Consider the following 22,343-nt stretch of genomic DNA (forward strand, 5'->3'; position numbering starts at 1 on the left):
AGCATTGGACCAAAGCCAATATTATAACTGGAAAAAAGAAGCCTAAGTATTAGGCTCAAATGCAAAATGAGCCATATGTGAAAATGCAAGTATGAACCAACTGATCCAAGAGGATTCAAAGCAGGTCACAGTGCAGTGTGCACTGCATGGATGGACACATGGAGTGTGGACATGAGTGAGGATGGACACATGGGGCTCAGAAGAATGTCTAGGAGATGCTGGAGGGCACATGAAGATGGAGTTGGCCATGAAGGTAGACCTGGTTGATTCAAAGGTCTATGAAGAACCAGACACTTTAAAGTCATTATTTGTTTTAGGTCACAGCTAAAACCACCACTCCTAGAGAAGGGGACTCTTTCACTAGTGATTATTATTTCACAGTTGTGATTATCCTGAAGATCAATTTTGTGAATTAGGTTTGTACAGTTAAGTACCTGAAACAACCCTGGAAAAAACTCATGCATACAATGGGACCAGATTAGAACTGAGTAGAGTACTAAGCCTCTAATCTTGACCTTTCTGTAAAATAAGTCACTACTAAACAAGACCGTGAAGCAGAGTGGAATTACTGCCCAGTCACTAGGCAATTTGTAGGGGCAAACAATTTCTAGTTTCATTTCCCTTTAAGAAGGGAAAGGGTGAAAGTCAACTTCAAGCTTCTAGGCTAGTGTCCTAATGGCCTTTCTGGTGGTTTTTGACTGGCAAGGAGCTTAGAATGGATGCTCTGAGAAAAAAAGAAATGATTAAGGAATCTTTTAAGTGTCTTGAGGCATCTTAAAACAACAAGGAGTCATCAGTATTGAGATTAAACATTGCAATGGCTTTCCCCCACTAGCATTTGCATTGATTTTTTTTTTCAGCTTTTGCATCAAAAAGAAAATCTCATATTGTGAACATTTAAGAGATTTCGGAATTTCAGCTTTCATTTAATAAACTGATTTCTCTCCTCCTTCATAGGTACTAGAAATTAACACAAATGCCAGGATAACTACAGTTCTAAAAGGGAATGCTCACTTCATTATGAATGGTCTTACAGCAACTCATGCTCTACAGCCAAATTCCTGGTCTCCAAAATTGTAAGTTTGCCCTATTTTTTTTTCTCATAAGTCTTACTCAAGACCATTTTCTGAGCTTTGCACATTTAACCCTTACACTCAAAGACTAAGAACACTATAAACTCCAACGCTCATACATTTGCACTAAAAGAAATCATATATGTATACCAAAGTATGAGTATGTTGAATATATAAGAAAGTAACTACTAAGGAACAGAATAAAAAAAGCCTTGTATTTTCCTGTCTGTTGCTACCTACCCTTTAAATAGGTCTAAAAAATCATAACCAGCCGTAAATTCTATGAGGCTTTCCATGTTATTTCTTCACTTAATGACACACATCCATTTCTAAAGAGAATAAAATATAAAAATCATACTGAAAAGTAAATAATTATTTTTGAGCAGTCAAAACGGATCTCTGCTATATAAAATTGATCTATATGCTCCATGTTGCTTTCTCAATTTCTCATTAAAATAATGAAGTCACACTATAGTGATTTGGGACGTTGCTTTAATTCTCAATAGAACCCTAAAGGAAAGGACTTCTTCACATCTATACATAAGGAAGCTGAGGAAATTGCCTGTAATCACACAGGTAGTAATCCGAAAGTGCAGTATTTAAAACAGATATACAAAATAGGGCTTCAATTGATACTGGGTTCTAAAAAATGTCAGAAATATTCTTGCTTTGATTATTTTAAAATGACTTTTTAAAAAGCCCATTTATTAAGAAGTTTAAAAAGGAAAAAATATCTTAGATACCAGCTCTTAATTATGGTCAATTGCCTCAATTTCCTACTTTGACTTGTATAATTAGACATACCCCAAAAGTTCAATGATCAAATTCCAATAAGAAGATATGGTAATTAGTGCATATCTGCATTGGGGAGGAGGGTGCCTCAGATTTTATACGGTATTGTCTTTCCTAATTATTTGTAATTCTGTTACATGTTTGTACATGATTGCTAATAAAAGGTTTACAAATTAAAAAGTTGCATGGATATCTAGAAATAATAGTATAATTCAAACTTTTCTAGTAAAAGGAAATTTCATATTAAAATGTTACTTTGTTTCTTTGTCCTGAGAGAACAGATTTTTTTTTGGCAAAACCACATATTTAAAGTCAAGCATTAGATATGCAAATATGTGTTCAGATCAGAGATACCAAAATTATTCAGATGATTAATTATTCATCATAAAATGTCAATTAATAATTATGAAGCATAAAATGAATCTTTCTAATGTATCTTTATTTTTCTTGGCCTAAAAATAGTGCTTAAACTACATGTTCAATTGACTTCTAACAAGTTTTAAAAATTCAACAAACAAAATTCTAAGTAAGTGCATATTCTGAAATTTGCTAGAACAACAAACGTGCCCCAAATGAAAGACAGGAAAATAAGAAAAAAAATTTAAAAATAAACAGTCACATTCATGACAAACAGTTCTGCATTCACTCACCTGATAGTCAGGCAAACTGCCCCAGGAACCCCATAGCTCAGCTGTGAATTGGCTGAGCACTGGACAAAATACAAGACATGATGTTTCTCTCTGAACTGATAAATCTTTGTTGGGCATGAGATGCTTTGGGAATTGTTTACACTTTCCAAATAGTAATTATTTTAAAAAGCATCTTACATTTGTTTTTACCGTCTACTGCAATTTCTAAAGTCTGTTAAGCAATAAAATCTTACCATAAATTTTTTTTAAAAAATTTTTTTCCTGCATCGCCAGAACTCCAAAGAATTACCCTGGGCCAAGCATTATTCGAGTTTTTTTCCAAGGTGGGGTGGTGATAGGGGAATCTTTTTTAATAAGTCCACGTGGGTTGATGTAATTCAGAATAAGAAGGCATTAATGATGACTGAAGCATTTACTTATTTTTATGTTTGTACTTTTCACCAACACCTGGTGAACTTGCTTTTCGAAAGACCCAGGGAGTTATTTTATCCAGGGCGTCTCTGACCTCCAGCTGGTCGATTAATCACCTATTAAACACTGAATTCTTCGCACGAAAGGAGAAATCGGGATCTCTAGGGGCGGCAGAAGCGAATCCGAGCGAGGTGGAAAAGGGGAGGTTGAGAAACAAAACAGGAGATTGCCAAAAGGAGAGATAGCAGAAAGCAAGGAAAATAGAGGAAATGGTTGGGAAAGAATTTTTTTAAGAAAAGCAGGAGAAAGGGCAGGGAGGGCTGAAAGGAGGGCAAGAGGGAGGGAGGGAAGGAAGGATTTGGGGTTTTCAATTCCCTAGCGAGACTGCTGGCGTCCGCGCCCTGCACGCCACCGCCTTCCAAGTTGAGACGAAAGCCACCTCCTCGGGCCTGCGTCGCCTGCAACTTACTCCAAGTTTTCTGGTGACTCCTACAGGCCCCTTGCCTCTCCCCCCCACACACACCCCCCCGAGTGAGATTGACAGTCGCGTGGAGGAGGCTTTTACAGGCACAGCCTTTCTCATGCTAATCAGCCCCCAGCATCACCTCCCGGCCGCGGCCGCTCCGGCTCCCGCTCGGTGCGCAGCTCGCGGACCCGGGGGACCGGAAACGGGGCGGCGGGCGGGGAGCGGCCGAGCGATCCAGGTCAGCTGACCGGGTGGCGGCGCGGGGGTCGCGGGGTTCCCGGGCGGGGACAGGTCTGGTGGGAGGAGAGGGCGGGCGGGCGGGGGCCGACCCCCTTCACCGCACCCCACGTGCTCCTCCGCCTGTGCGGCTGGGCCTTACCCTGAGATCAATTGGAGGGAGCGAAGCTGGGGGCGTGGGGGGGGGTTGGGAGGGGGGGGTTGGGGGGGAGGGGACCAGAGCGCGCCCAGAACTGGGGGCGCCCGGCAGACCTGGTTTTGCATCAATAAATTAAGGCGCTCATTTGAGTCCTGAAGTTTGCTGGTTCCTGTCAGTAGAGACGCTGGCAAGAAGCACTGAAGCCGAGATTCTGCCTGAACTTAAAAAAAAAAAAAAATCACACACACACACACAAAAAAAAAAATACAAGAGAACGAAACGAACCCCTCAGCTGGTGGCCCTGCTGGGGCCAGGTGACGCGCGAGATTCCACAGCCCCGCGGGCCTCGCAGCAGGGATGTTACGGAAGGTCTGTGGTTCCCTGGTCCAGTTTTGATTTGGTTTGAAAGGGCTTCTCAGAAAGATGCTTATGGTTTTTTAAAAATAGACTTTCCCCTCCTATCCTAGGCTCAACTCCGAAAGGATTGGATTGCGAGTTTGCACGTGAGAAAGCCGTTTGGCTTGACTTGGACCCCTGCCGGCCTCCCCCACACACACACAACCCCCGCCACACACACCCGAGGCAGGGGTCCCCCTTATCACCCTTTGCTTGCAACTCTAAAAGAAGTTGCCCACCTTTTGTGCAACAGCACAGGGTCGAAATCATTCCTCTAGATCAAATTATCAAGTCCGTTTCAAAACGAGAATGGGTCTTTTTTCCCCCCCGCCCTCCACAGGGTACAAAATAAACAGAATTTGCTTTAAAAAAAAAAAATCATTAGCCGTGGCCAGATTCGAATTCCTGTGTGTTCAAGGGCAGAAACATTGTAACTCTTTGGGTCTCCGGGCGGGCCACCGCGCTGGGGGCAGGGGAGAGTAGGGTGAGACAGTGAAACTTAAGGAAATTGACGGAGAGGTGAACCCGCGGACAGGCACCAGATCGTGGCTGGAGGGAATTGGAAGACAAAAGTGCATCTTCTCACTCCGTCTGAGTGGAGGGAGTCCTGAGGGAGGCGTTTTGTTTTACTCAAAGAAACCCTAAAGAATGATCTCTCGGGCCCCACTGTTTGATTGCTATATTATTTCACGTTTGCCTGTATCTGCTGTTTTAATCCCCTTCGTCTGCGTTAATCTCGAAATGGATTATTAATAGGGAAAACAGACTGGGAAGCCGCGATTCATGTGCAGGGTTCGCGGAACAGTGTGAGAAGCCGAAAGCTCGCAGCCCCCAGTCCTCTCTCGACTTTTCCCGGGGTCCAGCGCTCCCCGGCATCGCGCTGATCCCACGATCCCCATTGTCCCCGACCTGGCCTTCCAACTGAGGGAGTGTTCGGAACAAATTTATATTCCAGCTTCCTCCCGATTCCACTCTCTCTGCATTGGTGGGAACTCTCCCGGTCAAATGAGGAGGGGAGTGCCAGGGGCGTGTTAGGCGAAGGCGCGGGATGGGGGCGGGGTGGGGGGAGCCGCCGGAGGGCAGCGTTCGGGCGCGCAGACCCCTCGCGGGGATCTTGCCCCGTGTCATCATACAAGCATCCACCTTGACGGAAGAACTTGCGTTTTGGGTTTTTTTTTTAAAACCCAAATCAAATACTTGCGTGTCGGAACTCCTAGTGCTAAGTGTTGGGGCTGCCTCCTGCCACTTGAACAATTACTGAGCCCAGGGTAATCAGATGATTAGGTGTTTTTCATGGAAATACTTGAGCCTTTTTTTTTAAAGTCAGATCTTAAGTAACCTGACATTAATATACATAATAAAGACGAGTGATTTGTTAACTGTTTGATTGGATCCTTTGACCTGAAGCTTTGCTTGAGTGTGTCTGTGCTTTAAGTCTCCAATGGCTACCTAGACTCAGGAAAGCCTGCGGTCCAGCCTGGATTCCCTCCACGCGATGGGCTCCTGCTTCCTGGCGAATACAAGAAAGGAGACTGACAAGCAAACTTGTCAGAAAAACAGACTCACTAAAAACTAAAATAAAATCAAATTGGGGAGGTGGGAAAAGGAAGAAAAGGGGGATATTAATAATAGAGGTCTCAGAGGAGAAATTTGGTAAGTCATATAAACGTTTTAATATAGAGACATAATATTTCAGAAAGTTTTAAAATGGAAAATATGTATGACCCCTGTTAGAAATGTTTCTTCTTTCCTTACTTCTATCCTTCCTCCTTCCTTCCTACCTTTCTTCCTTCCTTCCTTCCTCTTTCCTTTCTTTTTCCTCTTATTTCTTTTTGGTTAAATTTTAGTTTGTCAGCCTGGATTGCTCTTCAGCTAAGGTGTTTTGTCTGTAAGAACAGTAATAGGAGAAGAACAGTCATTTATCCAGCTCTCTCATTGATCATAGTATAACCCACTGTGACCATTTACTTTCTTGCATCTTAAAGTAAGAACAGACTGGTCTTGCTGGGTGGCTATCTCCACCATCCCCACCCCCTCCCCCAATAAACATACAAAACACAACTCCAAGCATCTCTGGGAGTGTGGATGTGGCAATCCATGTGGTTGGCTTTTCCCTCCTCTGAGTGCAATTGCCAGGGACTCTTGCATTCAAAGTCTTGCTTTAGGCACACATTCAAAGCACAGTTCAAAGCAGTTTATCTTAATATAAGTAAAAGTCTAGTGTTAGATTAGGGTATTATTTGTTTCAGATTGCATCAGACTGAAAACTGTGGCTAGAACCCATTAACAATATAAAACAGAAAATTTGGGATAAGGCTATTTTGTGGCCCTCTTGACACCTCCACCTTTACCTTTGCATGGAAATACAAAGGCTGGGGGACTTGAAGTTTATTTGTGCTCGGAGGATCTCAAGCACTTTCACTCTTAAAAAGAGGTGGGGGGGGGGCTCACAGTCTTGAAGAAATTGAGCCTGAATCATTGGAGGCTAAGAAATTTCTTCCTTTTCCGATAAATGCCTGTGCTCAGCATCCCCAAATTTGGCTGTCTTTATTTACTTCTATATTAGTTCCAATTATGTGCAGTGTAAACCAGCTTTTTGATTAACAAAACAGCAGAGCATTGGTTAAGAACACTTAAACTTCAAAAAAAATTCCCCTGGGAAGTGGGCTCTGAATTGGTTAATAATGTGCAGTACTTGCTAAATTGCTGACTTCCAGATGTGGAAAATATCTTTCTTGTTTAGGACCTATGTAACCTGATTGGATTACGACAGAAGCGTCACGTTGGAAGCTTTTGAGTGATTATTTAATTAACCATACAGTAGAAAGCTGTATTCTCCAGGAAATCCCTTTCATATTTACATAACCAATCCCTTCAGAGCAAAGGTGGAGTCTTTTCTTTTTAATTTTACTTTAATTGCAATATCAAAAAATATACACTCCAAAACTTAGACCCCATGCCGTTTAATATCATGCTCTTCCTTCCCTGCTAAGTTCCTCTATGGCCTGTCTCCTTCTCTTCTTGTCTCTCTCCACACACTCCCTGATTTTGTAGTAAGATCTCTGAGCTGTAGATAGATCCATGTTAATTTAGAGACTATATATATATATGTGTGTGTGTGTGTGTGTGTGTGTGTGTTGTGTGTGTGTGTTAAAGCCAAGCTACTTTTTAGTATTGGGACCCAATCCAGAAATTCATCACACACACACACACACACACACACACACACACACACACCAACATAGGCACTAAGATGCAGCAGCTCACAGGCAGCATTCCCCCCCCCACTCCACCCCACCCTGGCATCTGAGGGGGGGGAGAGAAGGAGAGAGGGAGAGAGAGAGAGAGAGAGAGAGAGAGAGAGAGAGAGAGAGAGAGAGAGAGAGAGAGAGAGAGAGAGAGAAAGGACAAGAATTTAGTTTCCAGAATCCGTGCTGAGAAATCCACACAACTTAATGAGCATCTCAAATCTGGTCATTAGAGATAGCTGGTCAAGAAGAGGCGATCTGGACTGAGGACTCAGGATTTTTCAACTTTCGCCCCTTAGAGTTCTCCAGTTCTGTGAATGGTGTGCACCGTTTTCCGCCCTGTACTCTGTAGGATTTAGTGATGAGGATAATGATGCCAAAGGCTTGACGGGGGGGGGGGGGGGGGGGGGGGGGGGCGTGGAGAAAGAAGGGAGGGAGGCGAGAGGGAGGGAGGGAGAGAGGAAGGGAGGGAGGTGGAATTTCATTTCTTCCACTAAAGCGTTTGCGGAGACTTCAAGGTATAATCTATCCCAGATCCTTTCCCAGAGAGAAACTTGGCGATCACGTTTTCACATGATGCTCACGCTCAGGGCGCTTCAATTATCCCTCCCCACAAAGATAGGTGGCGCGTGTTTCAGGGTCTCTCCTCTCTCTCCTACAGAAAAGAAAAAGAAAAAAATGTCATTAGAAGAGGCGTAACACGTCAGTCCGTCCCCAGGTTTGTTTCCTGGAGTGGCCAAAAGAGATCAGTTCTAACCTGCTCCGCAGGAATAACGGTCCTGCCTCCCGACACTCTTGGCGAGGTTTTGTACAGTTTGCTCCGGGAGCTGTTTCTTCGCTTCCACCTTTTTCTCCCCCACACTTCGCGGCTTCTTCATGCTTTTTCTTCTCACCATTTCTGGCCAAAACTACAAACAAGACTTCGCAGGTAGGTTTTTTTCCCCTTTTTCTCTCTTTTTATTCCTTTTGGGTCTGGTCATCCCCCAAGCCTCCTTTTATGATTTTTCTCCTTGTAAGTGGGGATGGGAGTGTGATGTGAGGAGTGAATGTGAGTAGGAATTTCAGGTGGGTTTAGCTCCTTTATGGCAAAGCTTTTTCCCTGGAGGGACTTCGATTTCTCTCATACTCCCGTTCGAGCTCTTTCCCTTTCTCTCCTTTTTCCCCTCTCCTCAATAATTTGCCTTCTACCTGTGCATTCAGGTAACTAAAGGTGTCTTTTGCTACCCAACCTAAGAAAAGTTTTATTGAGAACTGGAAGGTAAAAAAAAAATAAACAACTCTTCCAGGGGAGAGGTTGTGTTCTGCTTTTGCAGCGAGTTCCAATTCATTGTAGTCAGCAATTAAAACTTGGCAAATACCTGTTAATAATGACAAAACTTAATCGATATAACCGGACCAAATTTGGGGACGAGTCTTTCTCTAAGACATGGCAGGCCATCATCTCCCAGAGGAGAAGGCTGTTTTCTAAGCAGAAAGTTGCCTGTTTTTGTCTGCCTGGCGAGTTTCATTTCTTTATTTCATTCTTTGTGTGTGTGTATGTGAAGTAACACCTCACTTCTGTGATGATAAATAAAGAAGTGAAAGTCCTCATGGAACTTGAGTCGTTTACCAAAGTAAAAAGGGGGGGGGGGTCACTACAGCTGGGAAGAAAACTGCTGTCAGGATAGCAGGGTTTAAAATTAAGGCTAACTTTTGAAATTCCATTTTGAATGGCAAAGTCATGCAGCCACGGATTTCACAGGAGACACATACAAGCATATCCCATTCCATACTTTGGCACTGGAAAGTCGAGAGAGATAGAGCAGGAGTTCTCAGGAACAGTGGTGAGCCTGGTTAACATTAATGTGTTTATCTCCCACCTACTTATATATTTTACATGCTCCCTCTGTAATGATTAAGGCAAGATTACTAACTCCAGAGTTGGAAATAACAAGCAAGATAAAGTTTACAGCACAAATGCCCTGTCTCTCCCTCTCTCCCTCTCCCTCTCTCTCTCTCACACACACATGCTCATAAAACTAGCAGCTTACTTTATTAAACATGTATTTATATGCAATCGTGGGTAAGTCTCAGCAGGAAGACAGACAGGCCAGCTGTTTCATCCAGTCACTGGTGTGGCCATTTCTTTATTTCAGAATTTTACCCACCAATGTCAAGGCAAGAGGAAAGCCAAGACATCACAAAATGTGTCAAACTTACATTGAAAGTCTCTTTAGGGTTGGTGGTGCTTAGGCTAAATTCAAGGTGCTTTTTAAATCATTCACTTCCCCTTCTCGCTACCCGCCCCCCCCCCCCACACCCCTCTCAGCAAATGTGTGGAAACTGATACTCACTTTCCAGGTTTTCCGCAAAGCTTCCAGCACAGGAGACAATAGGTGCCGGGCGTGGGGGGGGGGGGGGGTACTGAGTGTGCCCGGCAGAGAAAGGGTTAATGGCCCTTGTGTTACAGTTTGCATCTGTTACATCTTTTATAGCCCCCCTGTTTAAACTAATCCTCGAGGCACAGCATCTTCCCAACCTCCAAGGAGTTTCGGGGATTCTCCTCTCCCTGCCTGCCTCCGAGGTTCCCTTTCTCCAAGTTTTGACAGTTTCAGCTGGGAAGGAAAAAAAAATGCAGCGCCTCTCTCGATTTTTAGGTATAAAAGTTTCGAAGCCAGAAAGGATACGATCATTTAGTCGAGCAGAAAAAGTAGTGCCGTAGCGGTTGGAGTTTCTCTTTCCTTTCTTGAGGGGAAAAAAAAAAATTTTTTTTTTTTCTACTGGAACTATTTAAGGGAACCAGTGTGGGGAAGCATGTGTGTAAGTGAGGTGGTGGGGGGATACTTAAAGTAAATATTGTCAAAGTGCCGGGGAGGAGATGTGTGTGTGTGGGGGGGGGGGGGTGGAGAAGGACAGTGTCCAAAGAGGCTTATAATTATATTTCTTCTTGCGACGTGAAACGGGCAATCTTAATTTGGGGGTGGGAGATGGGGCTGAGGACGAGCCAGTGCCTCGATCCACTCCGCAAGCGGAGGGGAGGGGGGCCGCGGGGCGAGTGGGCTTCCTTATAATTACTATTATCAATTTGCCCGAGTGTGCTTCATCCGGGGGCTGTTTCGCGTTGTTTGTTTGTTTCCTCTGGGAAATGGGGTGGGGTGGGGGGAGGTGGGGGCAGTGGAGAGGGAGACAAGATGAGAGCCCAGGCACAGCTTCGCCTCACCCCAAGTTCGCGAGCCGGGCTGAGGACTTTTCGGAGGACAGGGTCCGCCTCGCCCTGAGTCAGGCTGCCCTACTGTACGGCCGTGTGCATTCCCTCATACGGTCAGGAGTTATGACTCATTTGGAAGATGCAATTCTTGTCTCTCTGATCCCCTCGCGGGTGCAACACACCAAACAGTAACAAAACACAAAGCGCCTCGGGGGCCAAGGCTGGGGGGCGGGGGTGGGGGGGGCGGGGAGGGGGACCGCCGAAGTTTCGCTTTGGCGTTGGGGTGTGTGTGTGCGCGCGCGCGCGTGTGTGTGTGTGTGTGCGTGCGTGTGTGTGTGTGTGTGTGTGTGTGTGTGTGTGTTGGTGGTGGGGGGGTGGGTGGGGGGACGCGCGGATGGGTGCTCGCCGGGGCCCTGGCCCGGCTCCCCTGGGCGGCCCGCGCGCGTTTCAATGGGCGCGGGCGATGCCCACATTGTCGCTGTGTTTGGTTGCTAGATCGAGCCTGCGTGCTGCCGAAGCAGGGCGCCGAGTCCATGCGAACTGCCATCTGATCCGCTCTTATCAATGAAGCAGCCGATCATGGCGGATGGCCCCCGGTGCAAGAGGCGCAAACAAGCCAACCCCCGGAGGAAAAACGGTAAGAAGCGGCCCGAACCAAACTTTTCCCGGCCCGCCCGGGCGGCCCGAGAGCCCCCGGGAAGCCGGCGGGTGGGGAAGGGGGAAGAGGGAGCGAGGCGGCGGCGGGCGGCGGCGGCGGCGGCGGCGGCCGGGGCTCGCGGGCGAGCCTCCCTCGGCGGCGGCCGGCGCCGGAGCCACCGCGCGGCGGGGGAGTTGGGGAAGTGGCCCGCAAAAAAGTGAGCGGCGGGCGCCGGGGGGCTCCGAGCGGCGCCGGGGTCCGGCCGGGGCCCCGCGCCTCTCCCCCACCCCCCACCCTCCGCCCTTGCCACCCACCGCCCCCCACCTCCGCCCCTGCCTCCGCCTCTCCCGCCGCCCGCCTCCGCTCCGCTCGCTCGCTCGCTCGCTCGCTCGCGCCCGGCCGGCCGGCTCCCCGGCGGCGGGGCTTGCGGGTGCGTCCGGGGCGGGTCGGGCGGGGGGGACCCCCGGGCGCGGGGCCGTGCGGGAGCCCCCCGAGCGGGAGGCGTGCGGGGGGGACCCGCGCGGGCGTGCCCGGGGCGCCCCGGGCCGGGGCTCCGCGAGGCGCAAAGTTTCTTGCCGAAGTGGCCCGGCCGCCTCCCCGAGCGCCCAAGTAACGGTCCGCGGACCGCGGGGCCCGGCCGGCGCGCCCGGAGCCCCGGGTGGGAGGGACCCGGCTGGCGGGCTCCGTGCGGGCTCCGGCGGGGTCCGGGCGGGCTCGGGCTCCACGCCGGGGAGGGGGGGTGCGCGGGGTGGGCGGCGGAGCCCCGGGGCGCACGGAGACTTGGCCCGGCACTTGGTCCAGGGTCAGGGGGGAGCAGCCCGTTATCCCGGCCCGGAGGGAGAGGGAAGGAGGAAGGAGACAGGGGTGCGGGGGGTCCTCTCGGCACAGAGGTGGGAGATGAAAGGGGGGTGACAGTTAAGTGGATCCACCCGAGAGACAGAGCCGGAGACAGACAGACAGCAGGCAGACAGACACGAGAGAGAGAGAGAGAGAGAGAGAGAGAGAGAGAGAGAGAGAGAGAGAGAGAGAGACGAACCCTAGGTATTACCCATTACCCCCAAACAAAATCGTGGGAATAAAAGGGAAAAGTGATTGGCAAGAGCGCAGAAGGTGCCTGGGGGGAGGGGAGACAACTGGGGACCCGAGAGGGTGCCGCCCGGGTTGGGGGGGGGGGTGTTGCTGACGGAGGATACGGAGTTGAAAAAGAAAAAAAAGGGGGGGTAAAAAACAAACCCCCAGAACAAACACGCGAACTAACGCCAGGCCAGACCCGGGAAGGAAACTTCTCGTTCCCTTCGCTCCCGGCCGAATCCCCCCCGGCGCGGACCGTGCTGCAGCCCCGCAACCGGACCCGGGGGACATAGTGGCCGGCCGGCCTCTGTCCTCCTCCCGCATGCCCGGCCCGCGCCGCACCGGGACCGCCTGAGTCCACTTGCGGCAACTTTCCTCCCGCGGACACAATCGCGCGCGCCCCCGGGCTGCTCCGGAGCGGCGCGGACCCGAGAGGGGGCGGTTGGGGGCGCAGTGCGGGGTACAGGAGGAAGGAAAACACAAAGAGGAGAGAATTTTGATTAGAGACAAATGAAGCCTCTCACACTCCTCTCTCTCTGTGTTCTGTGTTCTCTCTCTCTCTCTCTCTCTCTCTCTCTCTCTCTCTCTCTCTCTCTCTCTCTCTCTCTCTCTCTCTCTCCCTCCCTCCCTCCCCCTCCCCCCTCCTCCCTCCCTCGTGCCTTTTGCTTGTTGTGGTGGAGGTGTCGAGCCATATGGGGGAGTGATAGAGGAATTTTAGTCAGGCACTGTTCGTTAGGTTATCCTGCCTTTCCCCTTTGTGCTGCCTTTGATCTATTTGCTTGGCTCAGTATCACAAAAAAAACAAGTACAATAATATATTCCAAGCTGCTTCCCTAACATCCAATACACCCCCCCCACCACCACACACACACACACACACACACAAGTCAGCCTGTCTCTCTCTCTGTGTCTGTCTCTGTCTCTCTGTCTCGCTCATTTTTCCTTCACTCTGGTATCTGGCATTATTCAAGGTGGTCTTTACACAGGAGACCCTCCCTTCCCCAATCTCAGGGGAATTTAGTAGACACTAAAATTACACCTAATGCCCCCCTCTCTTCTCTTGTTTCCTCCATTCCTTTTATTAAATGTTGGCTATTGATTTTCCAAAATCAATGCCCGTTGTGGGGCTCCCCCCTCCCGTCCTTATAAGCACGGAAAGCACGTTGCTGATCAACTGGATAACAAAAGCTTTGTGTCAAGGAGGCTCCCCCAACCCCTGATGTTAAACTGTCATTTTTTGAGAGAGAAGAAAATGCGGCAGAAAGCAGTGTTCCCTGAAGTGTTCTTTTGCAGGAGAGACACTCTAGACTGTTTCTTCTTGCCGCCTTCCTCTCACCTCTTTCTGGATTTTGCCACCACTGCTCCACAGCCGGGCCCCTGCAAGGAAGTCAGGCCAGATTCCTGGTCCCAGGGAACAAGAGAGTTCCACACTTCCTGAGACTCTAGGAAAGAACACTGGCAGAGAGGGTCGCTTTGTAGGGGACTTCACAGGTGGAACAGAGAGCTAGGGGGGTACTTAATCCTGGGTTCTGCGACTGTAGCCCCTCTAACCAGTTCCGAACTTGGGAGAAGCCTGAGAGCCCCCCGAAGTGGAAAGTTGTATTGCGCGTTTTAAGGCGTTTAGCCCAAACCCTGCAGGCTTACCAGCAAGCGTATCCATTGCTTACAGCTTCTCTTAACTTTTAAGACTACCTGTTTCTAATTTCCCCCCAATAATCTGTGGGAAAACATGCTGTGAATGGGTTACTTGTCACTGTTTTTTCATGGGGCGAATCTGACTGAGAACGTCCTGGTTCTGCAAAGCAGGTAGAAGAGTTTTCGCCCCCACCCCCTTTTCATTTTATTTCTCATCAAGCACGTATCCAATGCCTTTCCCTTTGGGAATTGCCAGGATTTATCTGAACTGAGTGGATTTTTTCTTCTTTTCTGGATTCATGGAAAAGATGTCATTTTTGAGCTTGTGTCTTTGCTGATAACATTAAATATGATGATGCTTATCAAAATCATATAGAAATTCCTAGAAAGGAATAATGGCAGTACTTATCATACAGTAAAAGCTGCAAGGTGTGGGGGGGGGGGCGGGGAAGATGCTCATCCAGGAAACCAGAACGGCACTTTATATAATTTTAATGAAGCCAACAGTGTATATATAGATTAAAGTGACAAGGAGATAAAACATGTAAAGCAGCGTGTGTATGTGTGTGCGTGCGTGTGTGCACGTGTGTTTGAAAGGTTGGTCAAGAACATGGGTTAGATGACAGCACCGTAAAGATTATTTTAAAAAGCAAAGGAGAACGCAACTGGAGGAAAATACCAGAGAAATCAGAAATCTACAACCCAGCCTTTAAGATTCTTAGGCCAGGGAGATGCCTTGGAAAGACAGTGCCAGGGCTAGACTAATGCAGAGGAAGAGCGTTCCCTCCACCCCCCACCCCACCCCCATTAGGTCTCTTCCCAGAAAATAAGGTGTGCAGGAGGAAAAAGGGGAGCTGGAGAAGAGGGGAAGGAGGCGAACTTGAAGCAAGCTGCCCAAAGACAAGAATGTGTCTTGGTTTCAAGAAAGTTCAGTCAGATGATCCTCAGTCGCCTGACTCACTTTGTAACACTTTCACTGAAGCTGGAGGAGAGGAGGGGGAACTCAACCCCCCTCCCCTTTCATTCCCCTGATTATATCCCCCGCTATCTCCACTGTCTACAGTCAGACAGCAGCGCCCAGAGTGGGACATGCCTGGCTGCTGCCTATCACTGGCCCCGGCGCAGGCCCCGGGGCTGTAACTTACAAAGTTTGAGGCTTTGCCCCTAGTTCAGCATCGGCTCCTGGGGACGCTCCTGACAGCGTCCGAGTGGTGTGGTGGTTGTGAGTCTGCTTCTCCAGCCTTCCAGCATCAGACTCCCGAGAAGGGGAAGAAACAAAATTCACTCATGCACATGCATGTATTAAAAATCAAATGAAGTTGTCTTTTTAAAGCAAACTAAACTAAAAGGTGGGAGGAAAAAGAACCGGAAGAAATTAAAGTGAGATTTGCTTTTTCTTCAAAGTTTTCGGCAAAGTGTTAGGGACTCTTGGGGGGGGGGGGGGGGGAGTGGGTTTTTTTTCTCCTCACACATGCCTTTGGTCTCAGATTTTCAGTGGTAAAGAAAGGGGATAAAGTTGGATGTTTGTAGGGCTTTGAATCCGAGAGGAGAAACAATTCAGTTGAGCAGAAATGATTATCCCTGTTTAAGATAAGCCCTTATTCCTCATCACTTCTTAAAGGGAGTGGAGGTGCTGGTGGCGATGCTTAGAGGCAGTGGAGGATGGAGAAATTGTTCTGTTTCCAAGATGCTTCCATGAAATGGAAAAGAAATACATCTTTAGGATGTGACTCCTGGGCTCCCCTGTTTGAGAGGTGAAGTTGCTTGGGGGTGAGCAAGAGTCCCTCTCTTTGGAACTTTGGAACGCTGAGCCAGAGAAGTTTCCTTTGGACTACAGCCGGTTCAGACTTAGTTACCTTTGCAAGTGCGGAAGCCTTTTTTTTGCAAGATCCCTGCTTCATCAAGTGGAGTTTATAGACAGGCTGTTTTGCTGACTCTCTAACCCTCTGAGGCAGTTTTGTGTGGCAGGTACCAGTTCTGAGGGTCCTCCAAAGACATCCATCTCCATCTTTTTCTCTCTATGGAGATTTTCTGCAAGTTTTGTCTCGCTGCACACACACACACACAAGGCTGGGGGCTATGTATTTAGACTGATCTATTTGTTTTATTGCGATTTGGAAAAAACGAAGTCAATTGGGGGAGAATCATGCCTTTCTTCATATCACAGCCACTAGCCTGCTGGCATCCACAGCATGCTCCACCAGGGCTGAGGGTGGGAGAAGAATTTTAAACTTTACATTGTTTCTCTGTTGCCAAATAAAAAAAGAAATTCAGGTCTTTAGGCATTTGTTTCCAAATAAGAATAAAGCCAAGATTAAAGTTCCTCACTAAACTGCTATGTCATGTTTCAGATGCTGCTTTTCTTGCTTGCTTCATTTGTTCAAAGTAAAGAAATTCCACAAGGTCATCAAAGACCCTGGTGCTTTATTAAGGATTTTTTTTCCTGGAGTGGGGAGGGCAAAAGGGTCTCTATCCTGAAGGTAGGAGAAAAGGGTGTTGCTAGCTTTCTAGCAGTGCAGCGTTCATTCACTCCAAGATGTGGGAGATTCTTTTCCTTACAACAGTTTTTGTCATCTGCATTCTTCCAAGGCTTTTAAGGTGCATTTTCTACTATGTGAAAGGGAACTCTTTGTCTTATTCCTCTCCAGCACCGTGGCTTCCCAAGGTAGACACTATTTTGTGCCTGTCACAGAGAGAAGGAGTGCAGGTCTGCAATGCTCACAGACAATTGATTGTCTGCCCTAATGTGTTTCATTTACATGTTTATAACGTCAATGGTGCTGGGGTGTCCACTGTACCATTCATTCCCGCATTCCCACAAGGGGGCAATTGTCTGAATGGCCAAGTCAGACACCTTTTTGATTGCTCTTTGGTTGTCTTTTTAGAGCACAGAGATAAAGGAGGAAAATCTGTGATGCAGAAACACTAGTTGAAAATATACAGAATTAAATGTCACCACAAAAGCAGATGTTAACATAAGCCCAAATATGCTTTTTAGCCAAGATGTGAAGGTTGAAAAAAAGAATTCTCAGCAGAGAAAAGGATGATTTAAAACCAATAAATATAGCTCTCGTGTCCTCCCCCCACCCTCCATTTATTTTCTTTCTTTAGCAATCAGAAGATGAAATGTGATTTTTTTCTTTTTCATTTTTAAGACTTGAAACATCTAGGCACCTCCTCATTATTTGTATGTTTGCTGTGATTTGTGGATTTTGTATATGTTTACATAGCTCTGTTTATGCCAGAAGCCTCAGCTTTCCACTTGGAAAAATCTATTGAATGACTTTGTGGGCTGTGGGGAGTGTAAACTATTAAAAAGTAAAATCCAAGTATTTCTCCATCAGGCATTTCTTAAAAGGAACGCAGTAATAATCTTAGATCCTATGAAAATCTTTGCCTTAATAGCTATGTGCTAAATACTTTTATCTTGGGTGACAGTCCTACCAGAGTGAAAGCTCTCAGGAAAAGTGTAACTAGTGGTTACAAAGTAAATAAAGCATTTTGTTTTAAGGTGTTCTGTGCTGTTTCTACAGTGTGTGTGTGTGTGTGTGTGTGTGTGTGTGTGTGTGTGGTTTTGTCTTTCTTCTGAGGAAGGTGAGAGGGAAAGCCATCCATAAATATTGTTTAAAACTTTCCTCTTCATTCAGTTCTGTCTCCCTAGGAAGCACATATGTACCACACATGAATACACCTGTTTTTTTTTTAATTTTTTATTTTTTTAAGATTTTACCACAGTTCAGATGGTGTCTTGCTGGTTCATTCAGGGAGTACAGTTATTAGAAGTTGGGCTGATTAATGTGTGGTCCAGGAGAGAAACACTAACTCTTGTGTCATCTAGTGGGAGGTAAACAGGGGCAGAGAGGGGACTTCCATAATTTGAGAGAGAGAGAGAGAGAGAGAGAGAGAGAGAGAGAGAGAGAGAGAGAGAGAGAATCGCTAGTCTGTGAAAAGATTTTTGCCTCTCCGGGAAGACACACACAGTAGCTGCACCGTTAGCTGAACCCCTGACACGGCGGTCTTTTGAATGCCTTAGGTATGATTTCACTTTCGCTCACATCAATGCTGACCTGAATGCCTTTCATATCTGATCCGCTGTGTCTCTCCCAGTAAACATCCCCTGAGGGGAGAACAAAGAAAGGAGCTCTTCTTCTTCTTAATCACAATTCAGCCCTTTCACCGCCGGCAGGCTCCATTTGCATTCTGCCACAGAAAGCCAAGATGAAAAGAAAGAGAGAGAGGGAGAGGGGGAGAGAGAGAGAGAGAGAGAGAGAGAGAGAGAGAGAGAGAGAGAGAGAGAGAAACAGAGACAGAGAGCCAGAGAGACAGGGAGCCAGAGAGACAGAGAAACAGAGAGACAGGGAGACAGAGACAGAGAGAGACAGAGACAGAGAGAGACAGAGACAGAGAGTGTGTAGTAGCTGAGTAAAATAACTTAGGTGTTTGTGGCTGTTTGTTGGGCTTTCCCTAGTTACCAGCCTTATATAGTTGATGCTCAACCAGGCCTTGTCCCTCCTGACAGGCGTATAGTGTTACAAGATGGCATGTCTGTACTATTCATGGCCACCGCTCAACACTTGAGGTAAATGTGTCAGGGAGGGATCAGATTCTCTCCCAGAAGCCTGTTAGACTTGAAGTCAGGTGTGTGAACTTGCCACTCTTGTGTGCTGCATACTATTTGGCTGGACTTTTATTGTTTACCATCAGGCCCGGACAGGAGGGCACTGGGAGGTGGGGGGCGGGGGCGCTGCCCAGGGGCAGATGAGGCTGTGGAGAGGCCCTGCTCTGATTTCAGGGATGGGTGTCTGCCCCCGAGGAAAATAAAAGAGAAACAACGCTGCCACCCAGTCTGAACGCACTGATAAATCTTCAAGAAAAACTGGAAAAGACTTTCCCATTTTCCCCCTGACTTTTTATGATAATTCATATTTTCAAATGAAAGGGGGAAAAAAGCCAAGAAAGAAACTCTCAAATGAGCCAAAAAGGAAAAAAAAATTCTCTGAAAAGAATTTTAGGGGGAAAAGTTGTTCTATTTTAAAATGCTTTGAGGGCTGTAAAGTGCCACGTTTTTCACACCTTCTCCATACTTTTTTTTCAGATTTTTTTAGTATGTTTAACATTTGTGAGATGACAGCCTTTTTGTATCTCAAACTGGATGCCTCAAGATTTGTAGGGAGGGGCTGGTGGTATTCACGTTCTCTTGAGAAAGTTTATGCCTAAAGGGCTCCTTACTGCGAACTGTTTAAACCCTCGCAGGAGGACCTGTCAGGTTTTACTGTGTTACTTGCCTCCATTTTCAACATGCAAAAGTAACATGCAGTTAATGGCATTGGAATGAGACCACAGCAAGAGCAGAAACCTCTCGTGACAACTTTTCAGCTACGTTATCTTGCTCCTAAACTGTCTTGTCTATTTTTTTTCCTTTCTGAAACCACTTTTAAGATATCAACAGTTTCTCTTCAATAATTAGATTATGCATCCAACACACACACACACACACACACACACACACACACACAGGGACAAGTGCATATACAAAACTTTGGAAGTGCAATGCTTCTAACAGCAGAGCCAATCACTGGGAAAGGGTCCCTTTTTGATAAGCGCAGTGGCAGACCTCACTTTCTAAGAGCCAAAGCAGTGGAGATATTAGAAGTTGTACATGAAGCATGTGACGCAGATTCCTGGTGGTGCTGGTGGTTGTTTTTTCCTTTTTCCCAGAAGATTTTCAGAATTTACAAAAAGAGATTATCCCTACACCTTCCACCCCTCCTATATACCCCCATGACCCAAGCAATGAAGGATTTAGGCAGATTTACTTCAGTAAACACCTTTGGACACTTGGGGTTGGGGGGGGGGGGAGAAAGTGGGAGTCTGTTTGCAAAAGGAAGCTTTTGTTAAGTGAGGTACTGGGATAATGCTTTACCAGGCTGCTGTGATATTAACCTACCCAGCAATGCGGGAACACTCCTTAACTCTTTAAGTGCCTGGCCCTTTGAGCCCAAGCAGATAAAATACTGGCTCTCTAAAGACACTCAGAATTCTGGCTCTAGCAGTTTATTATGCAGACAAGTCTCGTAGACATGAAAACTGTTCTAGCTTTTAAAACAATGTGGTTTAATTAGATGAGGTGGACTTACATTGTTCATAAGCCCTCCAAATGGTGGTTTATAATTGGCAAAGAAAAAAAAATCAAGGCAGCACATTAAAAATTCCAGGAAATATCTTTAGAAAAGCTATTCTCATTTCCAGCTTTTAAAATATTAGACTACGGTAGCTGAAGAGAATGAAGCCGGAGGGTGGTGATGGGGGGGGGGGGGGGGCGCCTTCGCCTTACTATAAAAGACAGCAGAAGTTGGTGCTGAAAAGGGGACTTCTACTTGAAAAGCGGCAAAGGGGCCAGTTTGGACAGTGACATTATCGCAGCCCTCGCATCTCTGCAAGAGGGAAGTGTAGCCTATCTCGGGAGCTCAGCCCAGAAGGTCATGTGAACCTCAGAGTCGGGCCTGAGGCCCGGTTGTTACCAACTTGAGACTCTCGGGGCGGGCGTGGGGGGGGGGGGGGCTGGCGGGAGTGGAGAGGCGTTTATAAGAGGAAGGAGTTAATGGTTATTTTTTGCTGGGCACCAGAATAACTTTCCAGGTGTTGCATTTGGGCTTAAATAAGATTGCCTTATTTAGTTTCGAAAGAGAGTGTAGGTGTCAACGTTCGAGCAGCCACAAATGTGTGAGAAAGTAAAGGGTATGAGACATGACAGAATTAAAGGTGTTTGCTATGTTGTTACACCGTGTGTCAGGCTGCAAGCTCCCTTTGTCACAGCCTCCTGGTGATTTGACAGCGCAGATCTACTTCCCTTCTAGGTGAGACAGCATTTTTTAACTGCAGTTATAAATATGGCACACCCTTTGCATGCACCCTGCCTCCCAGACCCACGAAGGCTCTTTGAAAGCATCTTGCCCTGAGAAACAATGAACAAACGCTGCATCCCCGGGGTTGTGCGCCGGGGCCTGGGCATTGCCAACATCACAGTAGCTGGCATTGACTGTTGTTTGGCAAGAAGGTCCTCTGCCAAATCATCCAATAATTAAGTTTTATGTTATTTGTATGAACGACCAAGCATGCAGTAGTCCTTTTCAAATCAAAGGGAGGCTCAAAATGACTTTTTGAACACTTTCAGCCCATGGTCAGGTCACAGTTTGGGGGCTGAATTAAAATGATCTCATTCATGATCTAATTGAGGTTGGCAAAACCTTAGCAGGAGCAGGAGTACATAAATATAAATCAAAGACCAAAATTTAGCAAATCATATCATTTGCTCGAAATCTGCTCATGAATTATTCTCTGATTGCCAACCCAGAAGTTAAACTTTGTCTCCCCTCAGCAGCAGTCACTGTGCATATTTTTTCAGGCTTCTGACAGGAGAGTCAGAGGAGCTGAAAAGAGAAAAGGGAAGATGATCCGTGTCATCAGTCACTGTGTTTGTGACCCAAGAAAGTATGGTTGCCGAGAAAACCAGGGGCTATAGCAAATCTGCAGTCATGGTTAGAGATTAATATGGGCTCCTGAAAACCAGACTTCGACAGCAGACACACGTGTGAGGCGAACAAATATTTTGCTAAGGAGCAGATTGAACTTTGCTTTCATTTTTCAATTGAGGAATGTAATCGTCATGATGATTTGTGATATTTTACAAATTCTGTTTCGTTACGAAGCTGAGTGGAGGGGATGCGATTCGAAGTGATTGTTGGAATTTAGATACAATACGGAAATGTTGTGTACATATTCAAATAATCTTTCCCCCTTTTAAACAGTACTATGAAATTTAAATTCCAGTTAGCTTTTCCTATAATCTCCGGGATTTCAAATGTCACATTCTATTGCATGTGATACATCTTTAAGTTGTACATCATTTCAATTGCTGTGTGCTGTTTCACCTTAAATCTCACACACATTCTCCGTTAAACAGGAAAAGATCTAATTCAGAATGTGACTATTTTAGAGTTCAGTATTTTTTTTAATTCCACTTAAAGGAAGATATTCTTTCAAGTGAACAATAAATGCAGAACTGGACAGCTTAGCTGACTTTAAGTGAAAATATATGGTGTCATTTTAAGTCACAATGATAAGGTAAAAACATAGTTAGAACATGTCAAGTCGTAGAGGGAAATAACCACATTCTTTCAGGAACAGGTAATTGTCATGAATAAGTTCCTTTGACAAAAAGCTAAAACATATTCTACATTTAGAAGTTTTAAAGGATTCCACTTTAATAGTTGCATCACTAATATGACAGCAGTGATGTTTCTTCTTTATATGCTGTTTCATCTTTCTTTTTATAATTAATTCCAGGAAAGGAAGGTACAACTGACAAGGTGATAGACATTCCCTCCCCCAAATATGTAAC

At 46.5% G+C, this 22,343-nt stretch overlaps 1 protein-coding gene across 1 annotated transcript in view; it reads left to right on the plus strand.

The window, feature by feature from the left end:
* The first annotated feature begins 7,928 nt into the window (after window positions 1–7,928).
* ZEB2 (zinc finger E-box binding homeobox 2) overlaps window positions 7,929–22,343 on the plus strand; it is a 138,996-nt gene continuing 124,581 nt past the window's right edge. Inside the window, exons 1-2 of the mRNA XM_056117677.1 lie at window positions 7,929–8,340; window positions 11,095–11,236. Coding sequence (XP_055973652.1) covers window positions 11,164–11,236 — 73 coding nt within the window. The 5' untranslated portion in view covers window positions 7,929–8,340; window positions 11,095–11,163. The remainder of the gene's footprint in view (window positions 8,341–11,094; window positions 11,237–22,343) is intronic.

The sequence above is a fragment of the Sorex fumeus genome, unplaced genomic scaffold (assembly GCF_029834395.1).
Source record: "Sorex fumeus unplaced genomic scaffold, SorFum_2.1 ptg000035l, whole genome shotgun sequence".
NCBI classification, from domain to species: domain Eukaryota; kingdom Metazoa; phylum Chordata; class Mammalia; order Eulipotyphla; family Soricidae; genus Sorex; species Sorex fumeus.